Source organism: Anabas testudineus, chromosome 21 (genome assembly GCF_900324465.2).
Source record: "Anabas testudineus chromosome 21, fAnaTes1.2, whole genome shotgun sequence".
Classification (NCBI taxonomy): Eukaryota; Metazoa; Chordata; class Actinopteri; order Anabantiformes; family Anabantidae; genus Anabas; species Anabas testudineus.
Window position 1 is genome coordinate 20,446,193 of NC_046629.1, and position 21,592 is coordinate 20,467,784.

Sequence of the window (21,592 nt, forward strand, 5' to 3'; positions counted from 1 at the left end):
GGAATGTTGTGCTGAAAAGACAAATGGACCCATCAATCAAAGGACTGTGAAGTTGCAAATCAATGGTCTAAGATTTTCACGGTTTATCGCACGGCCTCAACATAATTTTCCCGCACTCAGAAAAGACCAAATGGTATGTGACAGCAGTGGAGCCGAATAATAGATAATTACCCTGTATATAATCCCATCTCATTTAAGTGTATTATCCCTTCGCCTGACATAGTTCTACTGGGCCCCTCCTTTGTACACAGTACTAGCTTGACAGCGAATACAGTATCAAGTTGTGTTCCTCAGCATCCTGATCAGGCCTGAAAAACAACTGAGGCGGGATTTTAACATGTCCGCTGTGGGGCAGCATGGTGATTTATCTTGATCGCCTCAGCTGCCCAGAAGTACAGAAGGGAGTGTGTCACATCATAAGTCATCCCACCCTGAGCCAGTAGGGAAAATATCAGAGAGGCAAGTAACCAACTGTTTGGTCAGCTATGAGGGCAGAGAGGCAGGCAGACACATAGAAAGAGAACTTGAAGAGCGTGGCCATAGCTCCTTGTGTTACTTGGGCAAAATCTTGTATAGTAGTAATCACTAAAATGGATATAACAGTGCACAATTTCATTCAGACATTTTGCAGTCAAAGAAGAATCTCTTCATTTCTTACCTCTGGACTCCAGGTCAATCGGGGCAAAAGGTTTGTGGAAACTGTACACACTTCATTTGAATGGTGCAGACCTCATTCTCTTCTATACACCAGCTTATAAAGGTAATAATATTTGCAAATGTGCATTTGCAAGCTGAAAGTATAAGTCAAATAGCAAATAAAAACTGAAACTCTTTTCTAAAACACATACATTTTACTAATTTATGCTAAAACATGTGAAACACATTTAGAAAGACTGGAAAGAGTTTTACTGTGACATTTTAGCACTTATCATGCCGCAGTGTGCCTCTGCCAGCAGTCTAATGTACATGCACTGTGGTATGCTCTTACTCACAGGCTTACTCATATGCTCAACAAGCTGTACCATGTCCAAATCACTTTTTCTCACAGCAGAGTTTTAACAATGGAACAACAGACAGCATGTAATCACACAGTACAGAACACAGAGACAAACAGCAATTACCCTCGGGAGAGCATGTCTCACATTGGCTTCCTATCCCTGTATTTCTCCTCAGGGGAAGAATAATTCTGATTTGAAAGTACTGTTTCCCTATTCTTCATCTGTTTCCAACAGAGCAGCCACCCATAGTGTCCAGGTATGATGGAAGTGTTTTTAAAATGGCAGTTGCTGATTAAGAGACAAGGCTGTCCCAGGGATCTGAGGCCCTCACAGAGCTTCCCTTTCGACCTCTCTGACTGAAGCCTCTGGAAAACATACAGACTTCAAGTAATTTCTTGTCAGAGAAAGGGTGGATCGACACGGCTTCAAAAAGGGTACCTGCCAGACAGGACTATTATTTGCAGTCTCCTGACAGGCAAAGGCAGTAAATTTCAACTTATTATCAAAGGCTTCATATACACTTATGGTTGCTTGAGTGATATACTGCAGCTTGAGTGGTGTGTGCCAACATGCTGGTTAGCTATCAGCCAAGAAACAAATAACTGCTGTTGATGGATGAAGCTCTAAAGTAAAATGTTACAAAATGGTTTTGGGAGGTGGAGCACGTTGATTATAATGGAAATTAAATTTCTTAAATAGAAATTTCGCATTTTCACACATTTCGTATTTTATTTACTGTCATAAAATTATAATATTGTGTTATTAGTTATTAGTTATTATAATAACTGTGATTCTACATAACTCCATTGTCAAAAAAGAACAACTGAAACAAAATTAATGAGACACAGTCGCACTAGGTGATATGTTTCTCCATTATCACAAACACGCACAGTGTAATTTATTCAAATTCAATCCCACAAACTGCAGCCAGCTGTCAAAATACTCACTAGTAGTGTATCACTCCGCCACTAGAAATAGTCCATAATAAATCTGAATGAAGTTTGTTTGAGAGAATTTCGCCTTTTTTTAAAGGGTAAACCTCTATAAAATGTATGCTTGTGCCCAGTTAACATTAAGATGAAAATTATGCAATAAAAACATCACTTTTATAACTATAGTAAAAATGAGAACTGTGCGCATTTAAATGACATTTTGCATCAATTTTCCACTGATCCACTACACCAGGGATGTGCAACTAGCTTTCAAAGGAGTCCATAATTTGTGCCATCAATATGCACAAGGGTGAGCTGCACCTGCGGACAAACCATTGGTTTCGTAGCAAGCCTTAAAGAAACAGACCAGTTGGCATTCACTGCACTACGAGTTGAATCATCAGCATCAATCTGACATGGACATACACATGTTGACCACTTTTTCTGAAAGCAAATACGAACCATGCTAAATAGATTCCTCCTTACATTAAGACGGTTTTCTTAATGTTTGGTCCACTGAGGAGTTTTACTCTATACAAAATGATTTTCTATAATGGCTGAATGCTGGGAATCCCAGTATGCGATTACTTGGATGAGCTTTGAGTCACCCGGTTTGATAAGAAAGAGAAACAGCAGCAGTGCCAGTTTACCCAGGTAGTCCTTCAGTGAAGCATCCAAGCACTAATCTGAGGAGGCACTGCCAAGCTCCTTGTATGCTACTTAGAAGTGTACGGAGAGAAGCATGTTTTTGTGTATGGAGCGTCTGTTTCTTCTCACTTCTCCCCTCCCGCCCAGAACAGAGGGCTCTTTATGGTTGTTTGTAGGGGAAGAGTGGGCCTGACGGCAGAAAGTTGGCCCTCAGACAAGGCCGACAGTCTGCAGGCGCTTACTGGAAATGGAGCGAGGGCCGAGGCTCTGGGTTGGTTGGCCTGGTCTGAGCTGGGCAGGGCCGGGCTAGGTGCAGTTTGGCATCTGCACAGAAGCAGCGAAAGAGAGACTGAGTAAGCAAACTGAAGGAAGGATGGGGAGCAGAGGTCCTGCCAAGCATGCTCGCTAGGTCTTCAGCCCACCTTTCGTAGACACAGTCACTAGCTTCAACCTGATTTCTTTCACATGCACACTGAAAACATTGATTTTTAGTATTTCCAGATTCAATGTATCTATTTTCAGTATTATTCTTGATTTGCAGACAAATACAAACTTTAGATTTGAACCGGCAACTAGTATCGTGTTCCATTTCTTACACATACACACAGACACATACTCTATACCCAACTTGCAGTAAGTGCCGCCAAGAATCAAAACCACACATATAAACACTCATTTGTTCACAGCAGCCATCGAGCTGCTAAAGTGTCAGCCGAAACAGCATTTGTTCTCAGGGACTCGTAAAGACAGCTATGTATGCTTTTTTTATATTGCGTTGTTGTTTGCGAGTGTCACTGTGGTCGTGTTGTCTAAAAAAGATTGGCTACCACTAACTGAAGCGAAACAAACAGAGACAAAAGAAAAGGATGAGGCTCTTTTTTCCTAATTCACAACACGAAGTGTGGCCAGATATGGCATCAAAGTGAAAAACAATTAAACTGTTTTTTAATTAAATAAAACTGTTGTGTTTGAACTGACCTCAAACATGACTTCAGAAATAGAAAAAGGACATAATGTTCTATATTACAGTGAGTCATTCGTCTGATCATCTGTGTTAAGAGGACATGTTTGCCTTTATATCTGTGTCAAGGTTTATCACCCTCATCTGCCTCCTTTATCTCGCTTTCCTTTTTCTTTAGAGAGAGTGAATGATGACTTATGGCTGCTATACGTATGACCTGTCTTGTGTCTTTTAGCTCATTCCAACATCTAGTAATCCAGATTCATAAAGACCGGGCTTATGGGGTCTTTGTTAGTTCTTTGCAGCAACTAATATTTGCATTTATAAATCATTCCTTACTTGAAAGTGTCGCCCTGTGCTTTCCTTGCCTTGGGTCAAGTTGAAAGCCAGGTACACCTCTCTATCATACCTCTCTATTCAGCAGAGGTATGAAAAAAAAGCCACATATATCTGAATGATTGCAGCAGTCCTGATTTTGTGAGTTACTGTTAGAGTTGGGGTTAGGGGATCTAACCACACTCTCTCTTAGTCACCCTTTCTCCTGTGCCTCTCTGATGGCTGAATTTTCTACCAGGTGTTCTTACCACACACTGAGGGAACGACCGGCTGCTTATCAGAGCTAAAGTGCACTGGGTCGACGTAAATAGTGGTGCCCTTTCAAAGGGTTGTGGCACCGCTAGCGGACAAGAGACGTTTTTTATCTTAAGTTCAGCCCCTGAGGGCTGTCGAGAATTACAACACCCACATGTCTGTGTTTCTGCAAGCAGAGCTGCCTGTTACCTCCCAGAGATGACAAATTTATTGTATAGGCTGATATGACTGTCAGGCTGTCTGAGAGCTCCATATAACACGTCTTGCTAAAGGTGGCCACAGGCAGTGACTTTTGAGCATCCAGTTGCACTCTCTTATCAGACACCGTGTAATGACTAAAGTGAGACCCTGTAGTTTTCCCCTAACAAACAGGCAGAACGTAAGCTTTCCTGTAGCCTGGCAGTTCAAAGCCCTTGGTCTCGACATGTCTGTATAGCTGTAGGCCTCAATAGAAGAAGGCAAGGACAAAAAGGGATTATTATGTATTAGCTGTGGGACTGGGGAGGGGAAAGGGTGTAAGTAGATTGAAACAGCAGACAATTTTGTGAAGTAACAGAAGTTAAGGCTTGTCTGTGAACATACCAATGACGATCACTCATGATGATAATTAAATGCTGTACAGTTAATCAAATAAACACCGTCTTCACCTCCTGCATGGTCCTCTATCTGTTTTTCTCTTTGCATTGAGCTATGACCCTCACTTCTTCCTTTTTCTGTCTCTACAGACTCATTACCTCTCTACCTTCCTTTTTGGGATCACTTGTTTCAATTTGTCACTCCCTCTCTCCACAGACCTCCGGGACTTACAGGCAGCCCTGTCATCTCAGATATATCCCTGATCCGTCTATCCCCGCATGCAGCGGCCGGGACGGGTGAGTCACCGTTCAGCCCACCGCATCCTTACGTCAGTCCCCACATGGAGCACTACCTGCGAACAGTGCACGGCAGCCCCACCCTCTCCATGATCTCAGCTGCCCGAGGACTGAGCCCCGCTGAAGGTGAGTTTTATCCCAAACACCATCATCATAGATGCTGATTAAATTGCACACTTTTTATAAAACATATCGTGGTTTTCAGGCAACTTTCTGTGTATATTAATGTACAGTATGTTTGAGGCGGGGAGATTCCATGGAAATTAGCACAGAGGGAAAAAGACAGAGCCCAAGAAACACTGAGTTCACACACAGGCCTGTCCCCACTACCTCTGTTCGTACAACAGGTCTGAGATGCAAGGTGGCGCCACAAGCCCGCACGAGGACCAATAAATCACCAAGCACATGCTGCTGGCAAAGCAGTATCTTCCCGCCTTTCAAGGGAAGCATTGCAAAAGAGATGATGTCACTGATAAAGTGGCAGGGAAGTACAGTACAGGCACCAAATAGAGGGCACAACATAAATAAAGTCTGTGGAAGCATGGAGCTCAGTGAAGCATGTATAAACCTCTGATAGGGAAACCTGAGTGCCAGAAACATGTAACAGGTAGTCAGAACTCTGCACACTCTTGTACCCTCCAGTGTGTGGAGGGAGAAAGAGCAGGAAATGGAGAAAAGGGGGACACAGTGAAACGTAGGAGAGAGGAAAGCAATCCATCTCTCACTCTTATAGTTTCTGACACGTTTAAATGTGGCTTTACTGGGTGCAGGTGTTAACACGTTGTACGTCAATATTACCTTTGCACATGCAGCATTTAGGGCTTCCTCAGCATTATGAGTTTATGTGTGCGTGTGCACCTGCACTCTGCGTATGACTTTAGCCTGTCAGACGTAATGCACAACAGTGGAGAAGTGCAGGAATACGGTATTCCTTCACACTGTAACACCCCCATCCCCCTGCCTTGCTCCTTCTCTCCTTATGCTTCCTTTACTCCCTGGAGATATTTTCCCATAACCCAGCAAACCTCAAAGACATCAGACATCTTATATCAAAAGCCTCATACCCCGGGGCATGCACACAAGCAAAAATCTTCAAATCTGAAAAGCAGGGCACTCGTCCCCTCTGTTCAGCCCATCTCACAACCTTTCTGCACTTATCTTTGTTTTTGGCTTTCTGTCAAGGGCTGTACTGAATATATTACTTCATTACAGGAATAATACAAAGGCTCATTGATTTCATTTCTCTAGAATTTCATTATATGACATTTATTTTTATTTTTATTTATTTAGTTTTATTTTGCTTCAAATAAAAACTTTGTCTCTCTCTTCTCCTCTTTTCTGCTTCAGTGACCCATGAGCACTTAAAGGACCGTGCCCTGTTCAGTCTTCCCCCTCCTCCGCCGGGAGCCAACCCCACAGAGTACTACCACCTGATGGCCAATGCCAGCCAGCGTAGCCCCTACGGCGACCTGCTTATGCAGAGCGGTGCGGCAGCTGCGGCCGCTGCAGCAGCCGCGGCTGCAGCTCACCTACCTGATTACATCAGCCCTGTGGATGGTAAGGAGAAGAATTCTGTTAACAGGGTCACAAGTTCAACCCTATCCCTTTACTTCAAGCAGAAGCACAATCGTTTTCTGTCTGTCCATTTAAAGTGCTTTTGATTTCCCTTAATAAATGTATGTATCATTAATTCAATGCAAATATGTTGCATAAGTACATAATCATGAGATAATTATATACATAGAATTATATAATTATATTAATTACAATACATTTTCTACAAAAAACTAAATCAGATTTGCATTTCAGTTGCATGAGAAGATCATTTTTAGGAAACATGGTTTCTCATGTCACTGTAATATTTTAATGTCACAACATTTTTAAACACTAATGTGTAAATCCATGCACATGTACGTCTTTCATCCATGGTACAGAAGTAACAGCCGTCTTACTCTTTGTTCTCAACAGGAGACATGTTCACACTATCCCTCTAGTCTTTCTCTTGATGTTTTGTCATGGAAGAGTTCCTCACATCAAAGATAGTGGAGCTTTTTAGGTATACACAAGGCATGGGGGCCACAGTTAGCTGAGGGCTAAGGATGTGTAAACTCTAGAAGTCTTAGGCCAGGAGGTCATAAATACATGTGACCTTAGCAGTTCTTGTTCTGGTGGTGTGTTTGTACTGACATTATGAGTAATATCCTACAAAATAAATCCAGCGTGGAGAGAATATGACTGTATGAAGCACAGGAAGTGAACCCTGACTGTTAAGGTAGGGGTTAATGTGGTGCGCTGCTTGTACTGTCCATCTTCTGGCAGGGATGAGACAGCTTAATGCTAACACACATGCACACACACAAATGCACACAAAGCTCAAACAGCAAGGCAAATAGGCAGGCAAATGCCCACAAACTCGTACATGTGTTTGCACACTAACTCACAGAGACCCGCCTGTTCTTTCATGCCATTTCAAATCTCGGCCTTCTATCAAAATGACGGTCAGGCTCTAGAACAGACGTTTGATTTCAGCAGCGAAACACATCCAAGAAACCTTCAGTCCTCATGAATGGGGAATAGAAAGTGCACAGAGTGGAAAACTGTCCGTGAAAGTCTGCCCTTTTTGATGCCTGATAATCAAATACTCCCCTTGGCACTGAAGCCCACTCCGCTTCGCTCTGCTCCGGGAGCCTTCACACTTTTCTTTCATCCATCCGTACTTGGTGTCCAACCACCCACACAGAAAAAAAGACAAGAAAGAAACTGCCCCCTGCATGACACTAATGCAAGCATAATCAACAGAGATGGACAATCAGATACAGGTCTGTGTGGCAAATTATGTTTTAAAATACCTCAATCACTCAGTAAATCACTGGCAAGGCTAAGGTAGGCTGAGGGCGCCCTGCAGAAACTGTAGACCACCTTTCTCTCCTCCCTCCTCCTCTCCCTTTTCCTTAGTGACCGCCACTGTGATGCCTTACCCACACTTGTTTTGAGAAGTTGTTTGCTCAAATAGCCGCACACACACACACACACACACACACACACACACACACACTTGCTGCCACCATACCAGCAGCTTTTATTTCATGTTTTACCATGCTGGGAGTTATGTGGTCAGGTTTGAGCCACTCTGCCAGTCTGGACGCTCTTCCACTGTGGCCTCCAGACACAGGGCCCATATTGACCAAGTCGGCCAGCTAATGGCCATCGCGGGCAACCTCTGCCTGAATCAAAGACCTTATTTACTGCCACAGCTTGGGTGAGGAGTAGTGGCAGAGGTGGCAGAAATGTGCTTCATCTCTTAATGTTAGTTTTGGATGGCAGTGATGATAAAACCCATAATAAAAATCAATTTATGCACTAATATTCATAGGGCCAACTGCAAGAACTGGAAGCTTTCAGTGCGCCCATAGTATGGCTTCTCATCCACCTCCCTCTCCTGCTCCTGTTTTCCCCTCTGGGTAAGAGGGCTGCATGCTTTACAGTTGAACCGTGAAACACAGAGATCTGCTGTGAGAGGTTCACTGGTGGAAAAGTTGTGGACACATGCATCAGCAAAGGTCTCTTGACAGAGTTGTAGGTGTTACCGGTCCACTTAAGAATTTTAAGATATACTGTTGAGCAGACTTCACTTAAAAATTTAAAATGTACGGACATAGAAGGAAAACAAACCAATAGAGCTAAATGTAGGATTGAGATTCAAATGCTGTTTGCTGGGCTTTTCCTTCCACATTGCCATATGACCGTGTGACGGCCAGGACTGCTGGACAAGTGTGATGTCACTAGCAGCTGTGAAGACTTCGCTGAAACACATAGAGTACTGTTGCTTTAGGTTGTTGTGTTGGTATCTACATGTGTCCACAGTCTCATGAACCCCAACATACTGTCACCCTGTTGCTGACATCCCACCTCTCCTGGAAGATCAAGGAGTCTCCCACATATTAATATCATCTCTCTGATGCCCACGTATTAATTACAATATGCTGCACATGATAGTTCCTCTCTTCTGGTTGTGAGAGGATTTTCCTATCACTAGACTTTACATTATATCTATGCACATAGTTCTTTCAGTTGCAGGTGGTGGTGTGCTGCGTTCTATGCATTCAAGGACAGTACAGACTATATGTCATCGATGTTTCTAGTGAGCTCAGAGCCCAATAGCTTTCAGTGTTCCAAATTGTTGGTGGTATAATAACCAACGCCCACAAAGTCACATTGGTCAGTGGTTAAGCGTTATTTCAGTGTTCAAAAGATGGTTCAAGTCTTCTAGAAAGCCTCTGAAATTTCTGACTATCTCTATGTGAAGAACATAGAACATAAACAGACTTGCATAATTGTGTTGTCAGGACTAGCCATTTCCAGAAAGTCTTAGGATAATGAAGATCATCAGGATCACATGATGTTTTTCATTTCAATGTGCTCACTGTGTCAGATTAGGTAAATATTAGTTATTACAATCAGTTATTTCAAATGCCTTTTTAAGACCATTTGTCTCAGGGGAAAGCTCCAAATCTCCCACTACAAAAGCAGCCAAAGTAAATACCTGCCATCCCAAGGAAAAATAGATGTTAGTGATGATGCAGCAGAGGGAAAGACGGAGCTCAACTTGTTTACCAATGTGGTGGTGAGGAGAGACAGATTTGGGAGAGCAGGTTAGGTCCCCTCAGACAGCTTACACAAACACTTAACTATACGTTTGCGAGCATATGGGTGGAAGTGTGTGCATAAACACACTGACAAACACAACTGCAGCTTTGGGATGTACAGGGGGGGGGCTCAAAGAGGGTTCAGTACAAGCTCCCTCGCTAATAAAATTCACAGTGTTAGTATTAGCAGGGAAAATAAACATTTTCCCACTCTGGCTGGACCTGGGCACAAACACAAGTTGTGGTGTGTGGTGTTGGTGGGGTGACCATCATAGAGGAGCTCCCACTACACTCTACACAAGGTCAAGGTAGACAAGTCAAAGATTATACGCAGGCCAACAGAGGCCAACTGCTCAGGAGATGGAGTTTTTGCTGACTAAATTTGTTTCCCAAGTAAACAAACACAGTACACTAGAGTATAAGATTTTGAAAATCCTGGCGACCATTTTTTGGAAGGAGACTGAAAAAAGCCAGATAAAAGCTAGATTCAACTAAACTCTAATTTCTCTTATGAAATCTGGATTTTTCCTGGCAGCTGGTGCCATTTTGAAACAGTAGCTCCGCTGCTTGGAAGACGGCACTACTCTTAAAGTCTCATGCACGGTGCTGAAGCTGGCTGGAGCTTTTCTCTGCAAGATGAACAATGACAACACATAAAAGTCAGGCATACACTACACATTTGCATAGTATTGCCATTGAAATATGTGATGGGGTTTGCATTTTTGACTACAGGTTGGAGAAGGTATTGGCACAGATTGAAGGTGATTTAACGCTATCTGGATTTAATTCATTGGATTCAACTCTCCAAATCAGGCTGCTCCTTCAACTGTTGGTGGTGTACCTCTACTGTCTTTTGTCATATAAGCTCTCATCAATACGTATTTCAAAAAAGAATTAATAAGAAGAAACCATTTTATACTTAAAAAAAATATATATGGCATCTTAAGAATCCTCTAACTAAAACCACAAAGCCCATGCTAAACAACCATATAAGAACCATCATTTTTCTGAGAGTACATTCATATATGTACTGTATATGATTTGTTTTGTCTTTTTACAGGATAAGTGTGCACTGATGTGCCTGTAATTATGATTCTTATGAATATCCACAGTTCCAAACAGCCCACGATGCAGTCCCACAGGGCAATGGCACACACACACACATTTACTGTACAACTACCCAAACTTTAGCTAGCTTTAGAAACTCGAAGGTTCTGGATGTTCAAGCCTTGTTGCTGGAGGCAGAATTCTCATGAGCTGAGGTAGATGTACGGATTGAAAGGTTGTGTTAAAGACAGAGGTAGGGAGCAGTATTATGGGCACAGTGCCCAGAAGAGCAAAGCAGGCGCCAGGCTACCAGGCCACCAGGTTGCGAGGCCTGTTTCCTGCTTTATAAAGGGGGATATTAATACACTTATCTGCCATTAAATCTGCTGGCAAGGCAGCAAGCTTACCTCACTGCAAAAATAACAAATCCTAGCAGCTGCACAAGCGTCAAGAAGCAATACACAGCTTATCAGAATGAAGTCCTCGTTAGTGGCGATCCATGTTTCCAAGAAGTGGGTTGCTTGCCTCTGTATTTTCCTGACTCTTCCTTCTTTACTCTATTCGCAGTCCTGTTTGTGGATAAGGAAAGATGCACATTTATGCACATTTATTATTTAGCCCTGTAGAAGCACATTCCTGAGGACCATTTGTTTTTTGTTTTTTTTGCCAGCTCTTTCATATATGTTTCTCTCATCTCTACCACTGTTTTTTTCCCTTCAGGCCCCCAACTACTGTTGTCTGTCGTCTGAAGGGGGCCTTTTAACTAAGTGCATATGTCTGTGCTTTACGACTCGCCACCTCCAAGCATAATAGTTTTGGAAGTTAAGACCCTGCTTTATGGTTGTAGGTCTGGCATAGACATTATGGCAGTGCCCGGATTCATTTGGAGTGAGAGGTTGTGAGTTCTACCAGCATAGACTCCACGATTGCCAACATATTGGCAGCAGTGAAGCTGACATGCAGCGTGTGAGTGTGTGTGTTAGGTTAATGTGCATGTGCTTAGGTGAGTTGTGATGGGCCTATTATGAGTTTCCGGTCTCTCGCACCTCTGATGATGTCTGCTGTTAGACCTAATTACATGTGTGAACAAACACACACCAGCTCTGCTCTTTGTCCGTTCACACAGCAAAGCACCTGTTCATCCCATCTAGTGGTCTGTCTCTGTCTCTGTGGGAGTTGGAGCTACATGCCTGTTAAAGCTTAAAGGGAATAAATAGACATTGAAGATGGACTGGGCCATCAGTACATAAGGAAAAATAAATAGCTTTCTTTTTAAGTTCATGGGAAAGTAGTCTCCTGCGTGATTTTCTTTTCTCCAAATAAAGTAAATAGTGCAACAACCAGGTCTAGCAGGAGGCCATGAACCCTACCTTTGTGAGTCAGCCTTGTTCTTTTTTAATGGTATTCTGAGATCAATTTGTTTAAATTGCCTCCATTTAACTTGCCGAAGTACGGCAGTCTGAAAGAGATTGGTATCAGAGTAATTACTGAGAATGATTGGGGGTAATTCATTATGCATAAAAGGATACGAATGTTAAATAGAGGAGCTGTGTGTGTGTGTGTGACTGTGTGTGTGTGTGTGTGCGTGTGTGTTTGTGTGTGAGAGAGAGAAAGATGCAGGAGATAGTGTGTAGCTAAGCATGGCTATGACCTCCACTAGAATGCTTGAGGCTGAATGTTGGTTCTAACATGGTCCAGGATAAATGCTGGTTTCTGTTGAGACCATATAGAGATTTAATGGAAATACAAGGAATTTGCACATTGGCTCTCCAGTCTAGTTGATATAAGGTACGAGAGAAGTGTCTCGGACAAATATACATCTGTTTAAAAGCAGCCGGTTTCTTTTGAAATTGTTTTTCAGAAGAAACCGGCTGCTCCCTTGTTTTTTCAGGTAGCAATGCCAAAATTAATGATGTTGCTATTGTGTGTCTCTGTGTCCAGTTTCACGTTTTTCCAGCCCGCGTTTGACACCCCGACTGAGCAGGAAGAGGGCACTGTCCATCTCGCCACTGTCAGATGCTAGCATTGACTTGCAGACCATGATCCGCACCTCACCCAACTCCCTAGTGGCTTACATCAACAACTCCCGCTCCAGCTCAGCTGCTAGCAGCTCCTACGGGCATCTTTCCGTCGGAGGGATCAGGTATATAGTCATAACTCGAGCACACATCTAGCAAAAGTTTGCACACAAACATTCACACATTTATAGAATGCACATCTCCATTCACATTTTCCCACAAGGTAACTGTTTCCTTTTCCCTGTTGTCCAGCCCCTCGTTCAGCTTCCCACATCCCATCAATCCAGTGGCGTACCAGCAGCTGTTGTCCCAGCAGAGGGGTCTCAATGCTTTCGGCCACACGCCTCCTCTTGTTCAGCCATCGCCGTCCTCTTTTTCCGCTCGCCAACACCCCCTCACTGCCTCATCTATGTCCACCTCCCACAACAGCTCCAACTCTGAGGCAAATCAGGTACAGTGGAGGATTTCAGTACTTTAAAACTGCATTTGTACACTACAGTTAAAACACTTTGGGTTGTAGATTCTATTGTAATGACCAACTAATTGTTTTAGCACTATTTCAGACCTGAGGCTGAAGCAGTAAATGTAGCCTAAATAAAGATATCACGAATTGGGTATTTATTGTAAATTGTGTCTCAGGTCAGAAATATGCAGGAGGCCGCCCGACCAGTTCCATCTGTCTTACTTCCTTCTGTCTTCTCTGTCTCTATGTATCAGCCCAGTATATACAGTCTGTCGTAATGTAAACTTCCCAGTCAGTGAATCACTCCAGTTCACACAGCAATCAGCTGCATTTAGTTTAGTTTCAGCACAACTTCATGCAGAATTCTACTGTATATTTCTATCTTACACATCCAGAATCCAAAATCATTCCACTTCACACATGCACACATTCCACTTAGTTTCATCAGTGATCTGAACCATATTTCCATTTTGGTTTCCATCCACCGAATGAATCACCAAGGCCCCCCCACAAATTCTACAACACTGTAGCGTCTGGATGGGATTAGGAGACCCCCCTCCAATGTTGGACCAGTTCCAGTTAACTTTGGCATAAACACACACGAGCTCTTTCCTTTCTTTTCATCTCCATTAGAGTTTTAACAGGCATTCAGAGTCTTTGTCTTTATGTCGCATTCAGAATCTGTTGGTACATGAAAGCCCCCAACCTCCCCAACCCCTGACCCTCCTCCTCAGTCTATACCAAGGGTAATAACTCCTGTTCTTTCATATTTCTTTGTGGCTTTGGCGATCATAAAGCAGTCTAAACTGTTTAGTCTCGGTGGCAGGTCCTAGTCTAACTTATGGGCTATGCCTGGTGGGAGCAAGACTCCTCCTTGCAGCTGACTGATGAACTAAAAACTATAGCATGGTATCTTTGTGACTGGATTCCCATGCTGCTGCTGCTCGCTGTAATGACTGGGCCGAAAGCAGTAATAGCTGACTGAGTGGAATCTGGCGGTTTAATAAACTGAATGAATGGTTAAATTAATAACTGGAGGAGTGGGAGGGCTAATGAGTAGATGAATGGGTTGGCTGGTGTGTGTTAGGATTCATGGGCCGATTGACTGATGAATGAGTGGGTTGGCAACAAACGCATGAATGGAAAAAGCAGCACAGTTAAGAACCATGTTATTCTGCCTCCTTTTCAGAAGATTATAAGAGATACAGGACAAAATATGTGTCTTTTCAACCTTACTACTTGTTTTATCTGTGTTTTAGAATGCCAGTGGCGACCCAGCAGTGAGCAGCACGGTAAACCCACTAACAACCAAGAGGTCAAAGGTTAAGACCGAAGCTGAAGGTCCGCTGCCCATCTCACCAACATCTCAGGTTAGAAAAATGTCAACTAGTGTGGTGATAGTATAAACAAAAGTACAGTGGCAAGAAAAATATGTGAACCTTGTGGAATTTTATAGTTTTCCACATTAATTTCTCATAAAATCTGATCTGATCTTCATCTAAGTCAAGAGTATTAACAAATATAATGTGCCTAAAATAATAATAGAAAAAAATTCTGATCTTTCTTGTCTTTATTGGAAACAACCATAAAAACCTCACAGTGAGTAATGACCTCAAAAAAGCTCATTAGAGTCAGGTGTTAGCAAAAGTTAAGAAAATTCGTTTAGAGGTGTGGACTAGAGCTAGTTCAACTGACAAAAAACACTCTGCACAAGAAGAATACGCTGATGAGGATCTAAACATCATGATTTGGGCCTGCTTTTGCTGCATCAGGGCCTGGCCAGTTTGCAGTGATTGGGGGGAAGATGAATTTCCAAATGTATCAAAAAATTCTTCAGTATAATGTGTATGTGTAAATATGTGTATCTGTATGTATGTGTAGCTGAAACTCTGTGAAATTTGGGCGATGCAACAGGACAATGACCCAAATCACACAACAGCTTCAGAAAAAGAAAATCCTGCAAAACTGCAGTTTTTTAGATGATTCTTAGATTCTTAGATGAATATCAGATCACACATTATCACCATTCACATACTTCTTCTTGCCACTGTAAGTTCAACATGTTATTACATTCTATTCTGAACTTCTTGTAGCTCAGCTCACAGCTTCAGCTTTGCACAGTGGCAGCACAGCCCCTGCTTTAACTGCACTTGCTAATTTGTATTTAATTGATTACTGGTAACAAATTAAAATGCAGCTTTAATTAATGACAAGAGATGTTGTCACACATTCGGATCAAGCAGCAACTCATTAGGATAAAGAAACAGATAAGAGATATGCAAACTTATCCAAAACCCTTCTCTAAAATATTGACCACACTTTCTATAATGGATGCACACATCTGAACTGTTTAATACCACTGTTCTGACAAAGTGCTGTCTGCCACTCTCCAGGACCACAGTGGAGGGATCTTAGACTTAAGTGAGGATCTGGATAAAGATGAATGCAAACAGGAGCCTGAGGCCATATATGAAACCAACTGCCACTGGGAGGGCTGCACCAAGGAGTACGACACCCAGGAACAACTCGTCCTTGTATGTATCTGGCCTGGTTTCCTGTTGTGATGATTTATTGAATGAAAAATCTGTGTTTGCAGAGCTATTTCTGCAAAAATATTTTTAATTTAGACATAAACTCACTCAAGAGATGCAAAACAGCCACAATTACTCTACAAACAAAATGACCAAGAAAAGGTGTAGAATGACCACAGGGACTCTCCTGTATAGGAATCTCACTAATGTGAATAATTCCTGTCATTAATAAAAATGTGTTTCTGTCCAATGTAAATCTAAAGTCGTTGTGAACGGTTGTGTAAGTTCAAACACTTCCTATGCTGCTCATTAAATCCATACTGATTGAGTCCAGTCAGAAAACCATCCAGTAACTGATCCTTTCCTGTTGGGTTGCCACGTGCAATGTTAATGAGCTAGCCGGCTCTCGCCAAATTCAATCCCAAGCTCTGCAGCTGTGCCCCACCAACCCCTCAGCCCCGTGACCCCTAACCCCTAACCTCTCGCTCCCAGCAACACCCCAACCTCTGAAGCCCAGAGGGCTGGCCATAAATCCATCGTCATGCCAGCAGCTCTGGAGTTATGGGACCTCATTTTTGGGGGGGCAGCTTCTCTTCTTAGTTTCTGACTGGATGTCACTCATCTCAGAGGAGGGGTGTGTGTCAGGTCCACAGTTCCAGAGACTGATGGAACTGGCGGACAGGTCACTATAGGCTACTACAAGTCAAGACCAGAGTTACCTTTAAGAACTTTTGCCTCAGCTCCAGCTCCCTAGCCACAAACTCTGTGAAAGCTTGCCAGCACTAGTAAGTCACCCAGCAGTGGATCAGTGGTTTGATCTTGTGTGTGCATGGATATTGTGAGGCCAACACATTCTCCTTCCCCTCCAACCCCACCTGACCACAGGGTTTTTAAAAAGTTTTAGTAATAACTTCAACCCATTGAGGATTTCACCCAAAGTTCTCACATTATCATCAAATAAACTGACACCTGCAGGTTTTTCCAGCCTTTCCTTAACCAAAGCAACCCAGAGCCCCAAATTATGGATAGTATGTTACCTGAAAATAGAGGCCTGCACATGGGCCACACTCATGTTTCCATTCCTCCTCCTTCACCTAAAATAGATCTCAGCAGAATCATCAACCACTGAGCTTTTTCTCTGGTGAACTAGTGGCCACATAAGCGGTGCACTGTGGGGCTTGATGTCCTCGGGAAATGAAGCGGTTCCTCTGGGTGTGTGGATATTTTCATGTGGTCCAAGGGATAAGAGGTTTGAAATGTGTGTCTTTTTTAAGAAACACAGTGTGCGCACAGTAAAAGTGTGTTTGTCTGGAATATAGATTTGACAGAAACTGTTGTGTCTTAGGGCATAACAGTCATGGGAGTGTGGGTAAAATGCCACTCTGTCTCATGTCTACAGTAGTAGTATGAGTAAGGAAATGCCTCTTTAGGCAACAGTCACTGACTTCCTGTTGCATTCAACCTACGAAGAATGGCAGAGAATCCCAAGGAAGTTTTGGTCACTTTAACTGGGATCTGAGGAAGTTCCTCTTCCTTGAGAAACTGACAGACGCAGACACACAGCACACAACCTGAAAAAACAGACAGTGCTTTTAAAGTGTCTGTCTCCTGCTGACAGACACATAAAAGCTGTCAGCCACAATGGATGACACCATCAGTCACAAAGTGTTTGTGTGTGCGGATCTTCTGGTGAGAAAAAAGAGGAGAATTTGCTGAACCCATACATAAACACACACATGCTCATACATCACACATTTGATGTCAAGTCACTGTTAAAACATTTATGTCCCTATATCACACAGTATATACTGTATGTTGTGCTACATTCTGATAATTGAACTTAAATTGAATTGGATTTCCTGTCTCCTTAGCACATCAACAACGATCACATCCATGGTGAGAAGAAGGAGTTTGTGTGCCGCTGGGAGGAGTGCTCTCGGGAGCAGAAGCCCTTTAAGGCTCAGTACATGCTGGTGGTCCACATGAGGCGGCACACAGGGGAGAAGCCACATAAGTGCACAGTAAGGACCCTAATGTCACTGTGAAACACTCTACAGCTAAAACTTTATCCAGAGACCAGGAACCCTTTGAAGTTGAACTTAGTTCATCGATCTCTATCTCCACTGGAGAAACTACAGTCTATACGCAGTGCCAGGGCCACCATTTTTTAAAACCAGCAACTCACAGGCTAATTTGCTTATTCTTTGGCTCAAGGACCTTTACACCATGGAAAAGTAATAGACTTTAGTTACTGGGAAATAAACATTAGGAATGTTTTGATGCCAATAAGCCTTAAACTAAGTACAAGATCAGATGACCCTGTGCATGACTGACTGTTTTTAAAGAGCACATTACACTTTGATGATGGTAGGGGTTTTGTAATGGACATATTTTAAAAAGAATTAGTAAAATTGAATGTGGGAAAAAAGTATTGACTGTAATTATCCAGCATTGGGTCCTACATTTCCCATGATGCAATCCTTGCTTCCTAATGCAACTCCATGCCTCCAGTTTGTAACACACATTAAACAGGCCTTTTGTTCTAATTTAAAGTCTCAAACTGATATAGACGGATAATATAACCATCATTATGGTTGGTGACCCTTCAACCGGTTAACTAGAGATTAAACTTGGATGTTACACATCATGCCGCATTAGCACCCATGCAGTGCCTAGCCCCTCCCTTTGCCTCAAAGTTATAAACTTAAGTTCATGTGATTTCCTTTGTACTTACAACCAGTGATATTTTCCATGTTGATAAATTGTGGGGGGGTGGGGGGGTTCATTTGCTGTGTGAAGATCAAATTGAGCGCCTGTTTGCTTGGCTTCAAAGCTCTCTCACTGGCTCTTGAATGCATTAAAACAGACGACTTGTGAAGTAGAGAGTTAAGAAAGCTGACTGACAACGTGTGTGTGTGTGTGTGTGTGTGTGTGTGTGTAATTAAAATTTGCAGACAAGCAGGGAGCCATAGGTCCTTATTAGAACCATGCCGTATATTCTCCCCACAAATCCCATGTGCATCTTCTCATAACACTCTAACTCCTCTTTAGACTCATCTTTTAAGGAGAAATCTTTTGACTTGTATACCCCATTTCTGAGCTGGTCTAATTTAATTCTCTTTTAATTTCAAAGCCAATTATGCTCACAATGACTGCTCAGAAGGAATAGCAAATTATAGCTTGTACAGTACAAGTGAATACAAAGGCAAAACACAGACTTCTCTTTGTCTCAGCAAAGCACACCAGACAAAGAGCTCTACCACACCTCACACTTAGTTTAGATATTTCACATAATAGCCCTTTTACCAAAGCATAGCAGGGCTTTGCTTTTGTGTGGCACGCCACAGTAGGTGGGCAAGAGTCCAAGAGTAGATCACATTTGAAAACTGAAACACACAGAGCTTTTTTTTCTGCCCAGCTCTTGTTTCTAACCAGCTGCAAACAAAAAATGACAGCACTATCAGCATTCGGTCTGACTTTCTATCTGTCTGTCTCCAGTTTGAGGGCTGCTCCAAAGCTTACTCTCGCCTGGAGAACCTCAAGACCCACCTCAGGTCCCACACTGGAGAGAAGCCATATGTGTGTGAACATGAAGGCTGCAACAAGGCCTTCTCCAATGCTTCAGACCGGGCCAAGCACCAGAACCGCACTCACTCAAACGAGGTATGTTCACAAACACAAGCGTACATACCGTGTGAGCGATCAGCTGACTTGCTTTGTGTTATTTCATAGTAAACATGCTGTATATGAGGTACTTAGTGATGGTGTTATATTTGCGCTTTACATTATATCAGGGCAAAAAACCCTAACCTTAACCTTTGACCATTAAGATTTGAGCTTTGCTTTGAATCAAATCTCCTTTTATCTGGACTATTGTGGCAGGACAGTAAGAGGATAATGTCCAAATTTGTGATAGGGAAATCAACGTGAAACCGTATAAGTATAAAGTATGAGACTTTAAAAAGGTGAAGGGGATGACCTCCCCTTCCCTGGTATAAACTCCAACAGCATCTGCTCTATAAGCTATAAGAAAGTCTTATATCTACACTTGAGGTTGATTTGCTCTCCCTTCCTTCCACAATAACAATTGCGTTAAATCCCTCTTGGCAGAAACCATACGTGTGTAAAATCCCAGGCTGTACAAAGCGGTACACGGACCCCAGTTCTCTCAGGAAGCACGTCAAGACAGTCCATGGACCCGAAGCCCACGTCACCAAGAAACAACGAAGCGATGTTCCACCAAGACTGCAGCCACCAAAAGGCAACGGGGAGAATGAGGCGAATTCCAAGCACAGTTCGAGAGGTGTGGACAGCAAGATAGAGGCTAACAGCACCTCTAGAGGAGTGGAAGACTGCCTGCAAGTCCAGTCTATCAAAACAGAGAATTCTATGGTGAGTTTTGACCAGTTCTGTGCTTGGATTGAATCGGGATTTGACTGACTCTACATAATTCCCACACTTTCAGCACTAATTGCATGTCTTTGTATGTTTCTGAACAGAGAGAAACACTGATTTCATTTTCCACTTTACTAACATTTTTCAGAGGTTAAATGTTTATTGCCAGTAGTGACTTCATCCTTGTTAACTCCCTCCTCTGGTTTTTGCCTGAACGTGCTTCTCTCTTTCTCTTATAACCTTCCTTTTGGATAGACTTCACTGAGGTGAGCACTGAAACTGTCTCTGTTTTTGCATCTTGGGAGATGTGTATATGTGTCCTCACGTTTTGTGCTACATTACTGCATTTGTGTATGACGAATATGTGAAGCACACATATGCACATATGGAGACATGCACCCACACATGCTGGCATTAAACTGGGTTTTTTGTATCCACAAGATCACAGGCAGTAGCCAGTCGGCCAATGATAAAAGTCATGGTCACATTAATATTCAAAGGCTAGGACTGGTTTAGTGTGTGTGCTGAACAAATAAGGCCAGAATCAAGCTGTGATCGAGACTTTATTTCATTTTGGGTCAGTTTGAATTACTGTCACCACTGAATTGTTGTGCACAGAACTCATCTATTATCCACTCGACTTTTTCTTGTAAATAAATCAAGCTCATCTATAATTAATAAGGTTATGGAACTATAGGCCTACATTAGTTATTACAAAACACCATTACATTCAGAATTTTTTAACTGTGGTAATTATTTAATATTGAAGAATACATAATGGACTTTAAGATTGGTGTGAGGTTTTAGCTTTTATTGTTATGTTTTTTATTTTTAAATTTCACTTGCTTTTTAAACATTTTGTGTTTCTTTGTTATCACTGTTGTAATTTTCCGCCAAATCAAAGATTGGCAGAATATTATTTTACTAGTAGAAAACAAAATGGTGTACTATTGCCATTTATAATAAAGCTTCTATTGTCCTCCTGTAGATGTATCAGTCCAGTCCTGGCGGCCACTCGTCATGTAGCAGTGAGCCGTCGCCTCTCGGCAGTACCAACAACAACGACAGTGGGGTAGAGATGGCCATGCACAGTGGGGGCAGCTTCGGGGACCTCAGTGCACAGGATGAGTGCCCCATGGTTGACTCCACTGTTCACACTGGGGGACAGCAGGCTGGATTGGGGCTTCAGTTAAGGAAAGCCATGGGTCATGGTGTTGGGGTTACCATCAAGCTGGAGAATATCAAGAAGGAAAGGCTGAAGACAGTGAGGGATTCCTGCCCCTGGGTTAATTCGGCACCACAGCCACCACAGGGCCAACGCAACAACATGAAGCTGCCCCCCATCCCTGCTGTTGGTAAGTGTGGAAGGTTGAGGGAAAGTGTCCAACTGTGTAATGGAAGTGTAAGATTGCTAATGTAATTATGTCTTACTACAGTGAGACATTGTAAATTTCTCCTTAGTTATTGTCATTATGTAATAATACCTTTTG

At 42.6% G+C, this 21,592-nt stretch overlaps 1 protein-coding gene across 1 annotated transcript in view; it reads left to right on the forward strand.

Annotated features, from left to right (window-relative positions):
* The window catches only part of gli2a (GLI family zinc finger 2a), a 65,456-nt gene that overhangs the window by 40,033 nt on the left and 3,831 nt on the right, over positions 1-21,592 (forward strand). The window contains exons 4-13 of the mRNA XM_026376992.1: positions 4,923-5,128; positions 6,350-6,559; positions 12,637-12,838; positions 12,966-13,164; positions 14,436-14,546; positions 15,570-15,710; positions 17,579-17,728; positions 19,206-19,370; positions 19,818-20,099; positions 21,091-21,457. Of these exons, the coding sequence (XP_026232777.1) occupies positions 4,923-5,128; positions 6,350-6,559; positions 12,637-12,838; positions 12,966-13,164; positions 14,436-14,546; positions 15,570-15,710; positions 17,579-17,728; positions 19,206-19,370; positions 19,818-20,099; positions 21,091-21,457 (2,033 nt within the window). The remainder of the gene's footprint in view (positions 1-4,922; positions 5,129-6,349; positions 6,560-12,636; positions 12,839-12,965; positions 13,165-14,435; positions 14,547-15,569; positions 15,711-17,578; positions 17,729-19,205; positions 19,371-19,817; positions 20,100-21,090; positions 21,458-21,592) is intronic.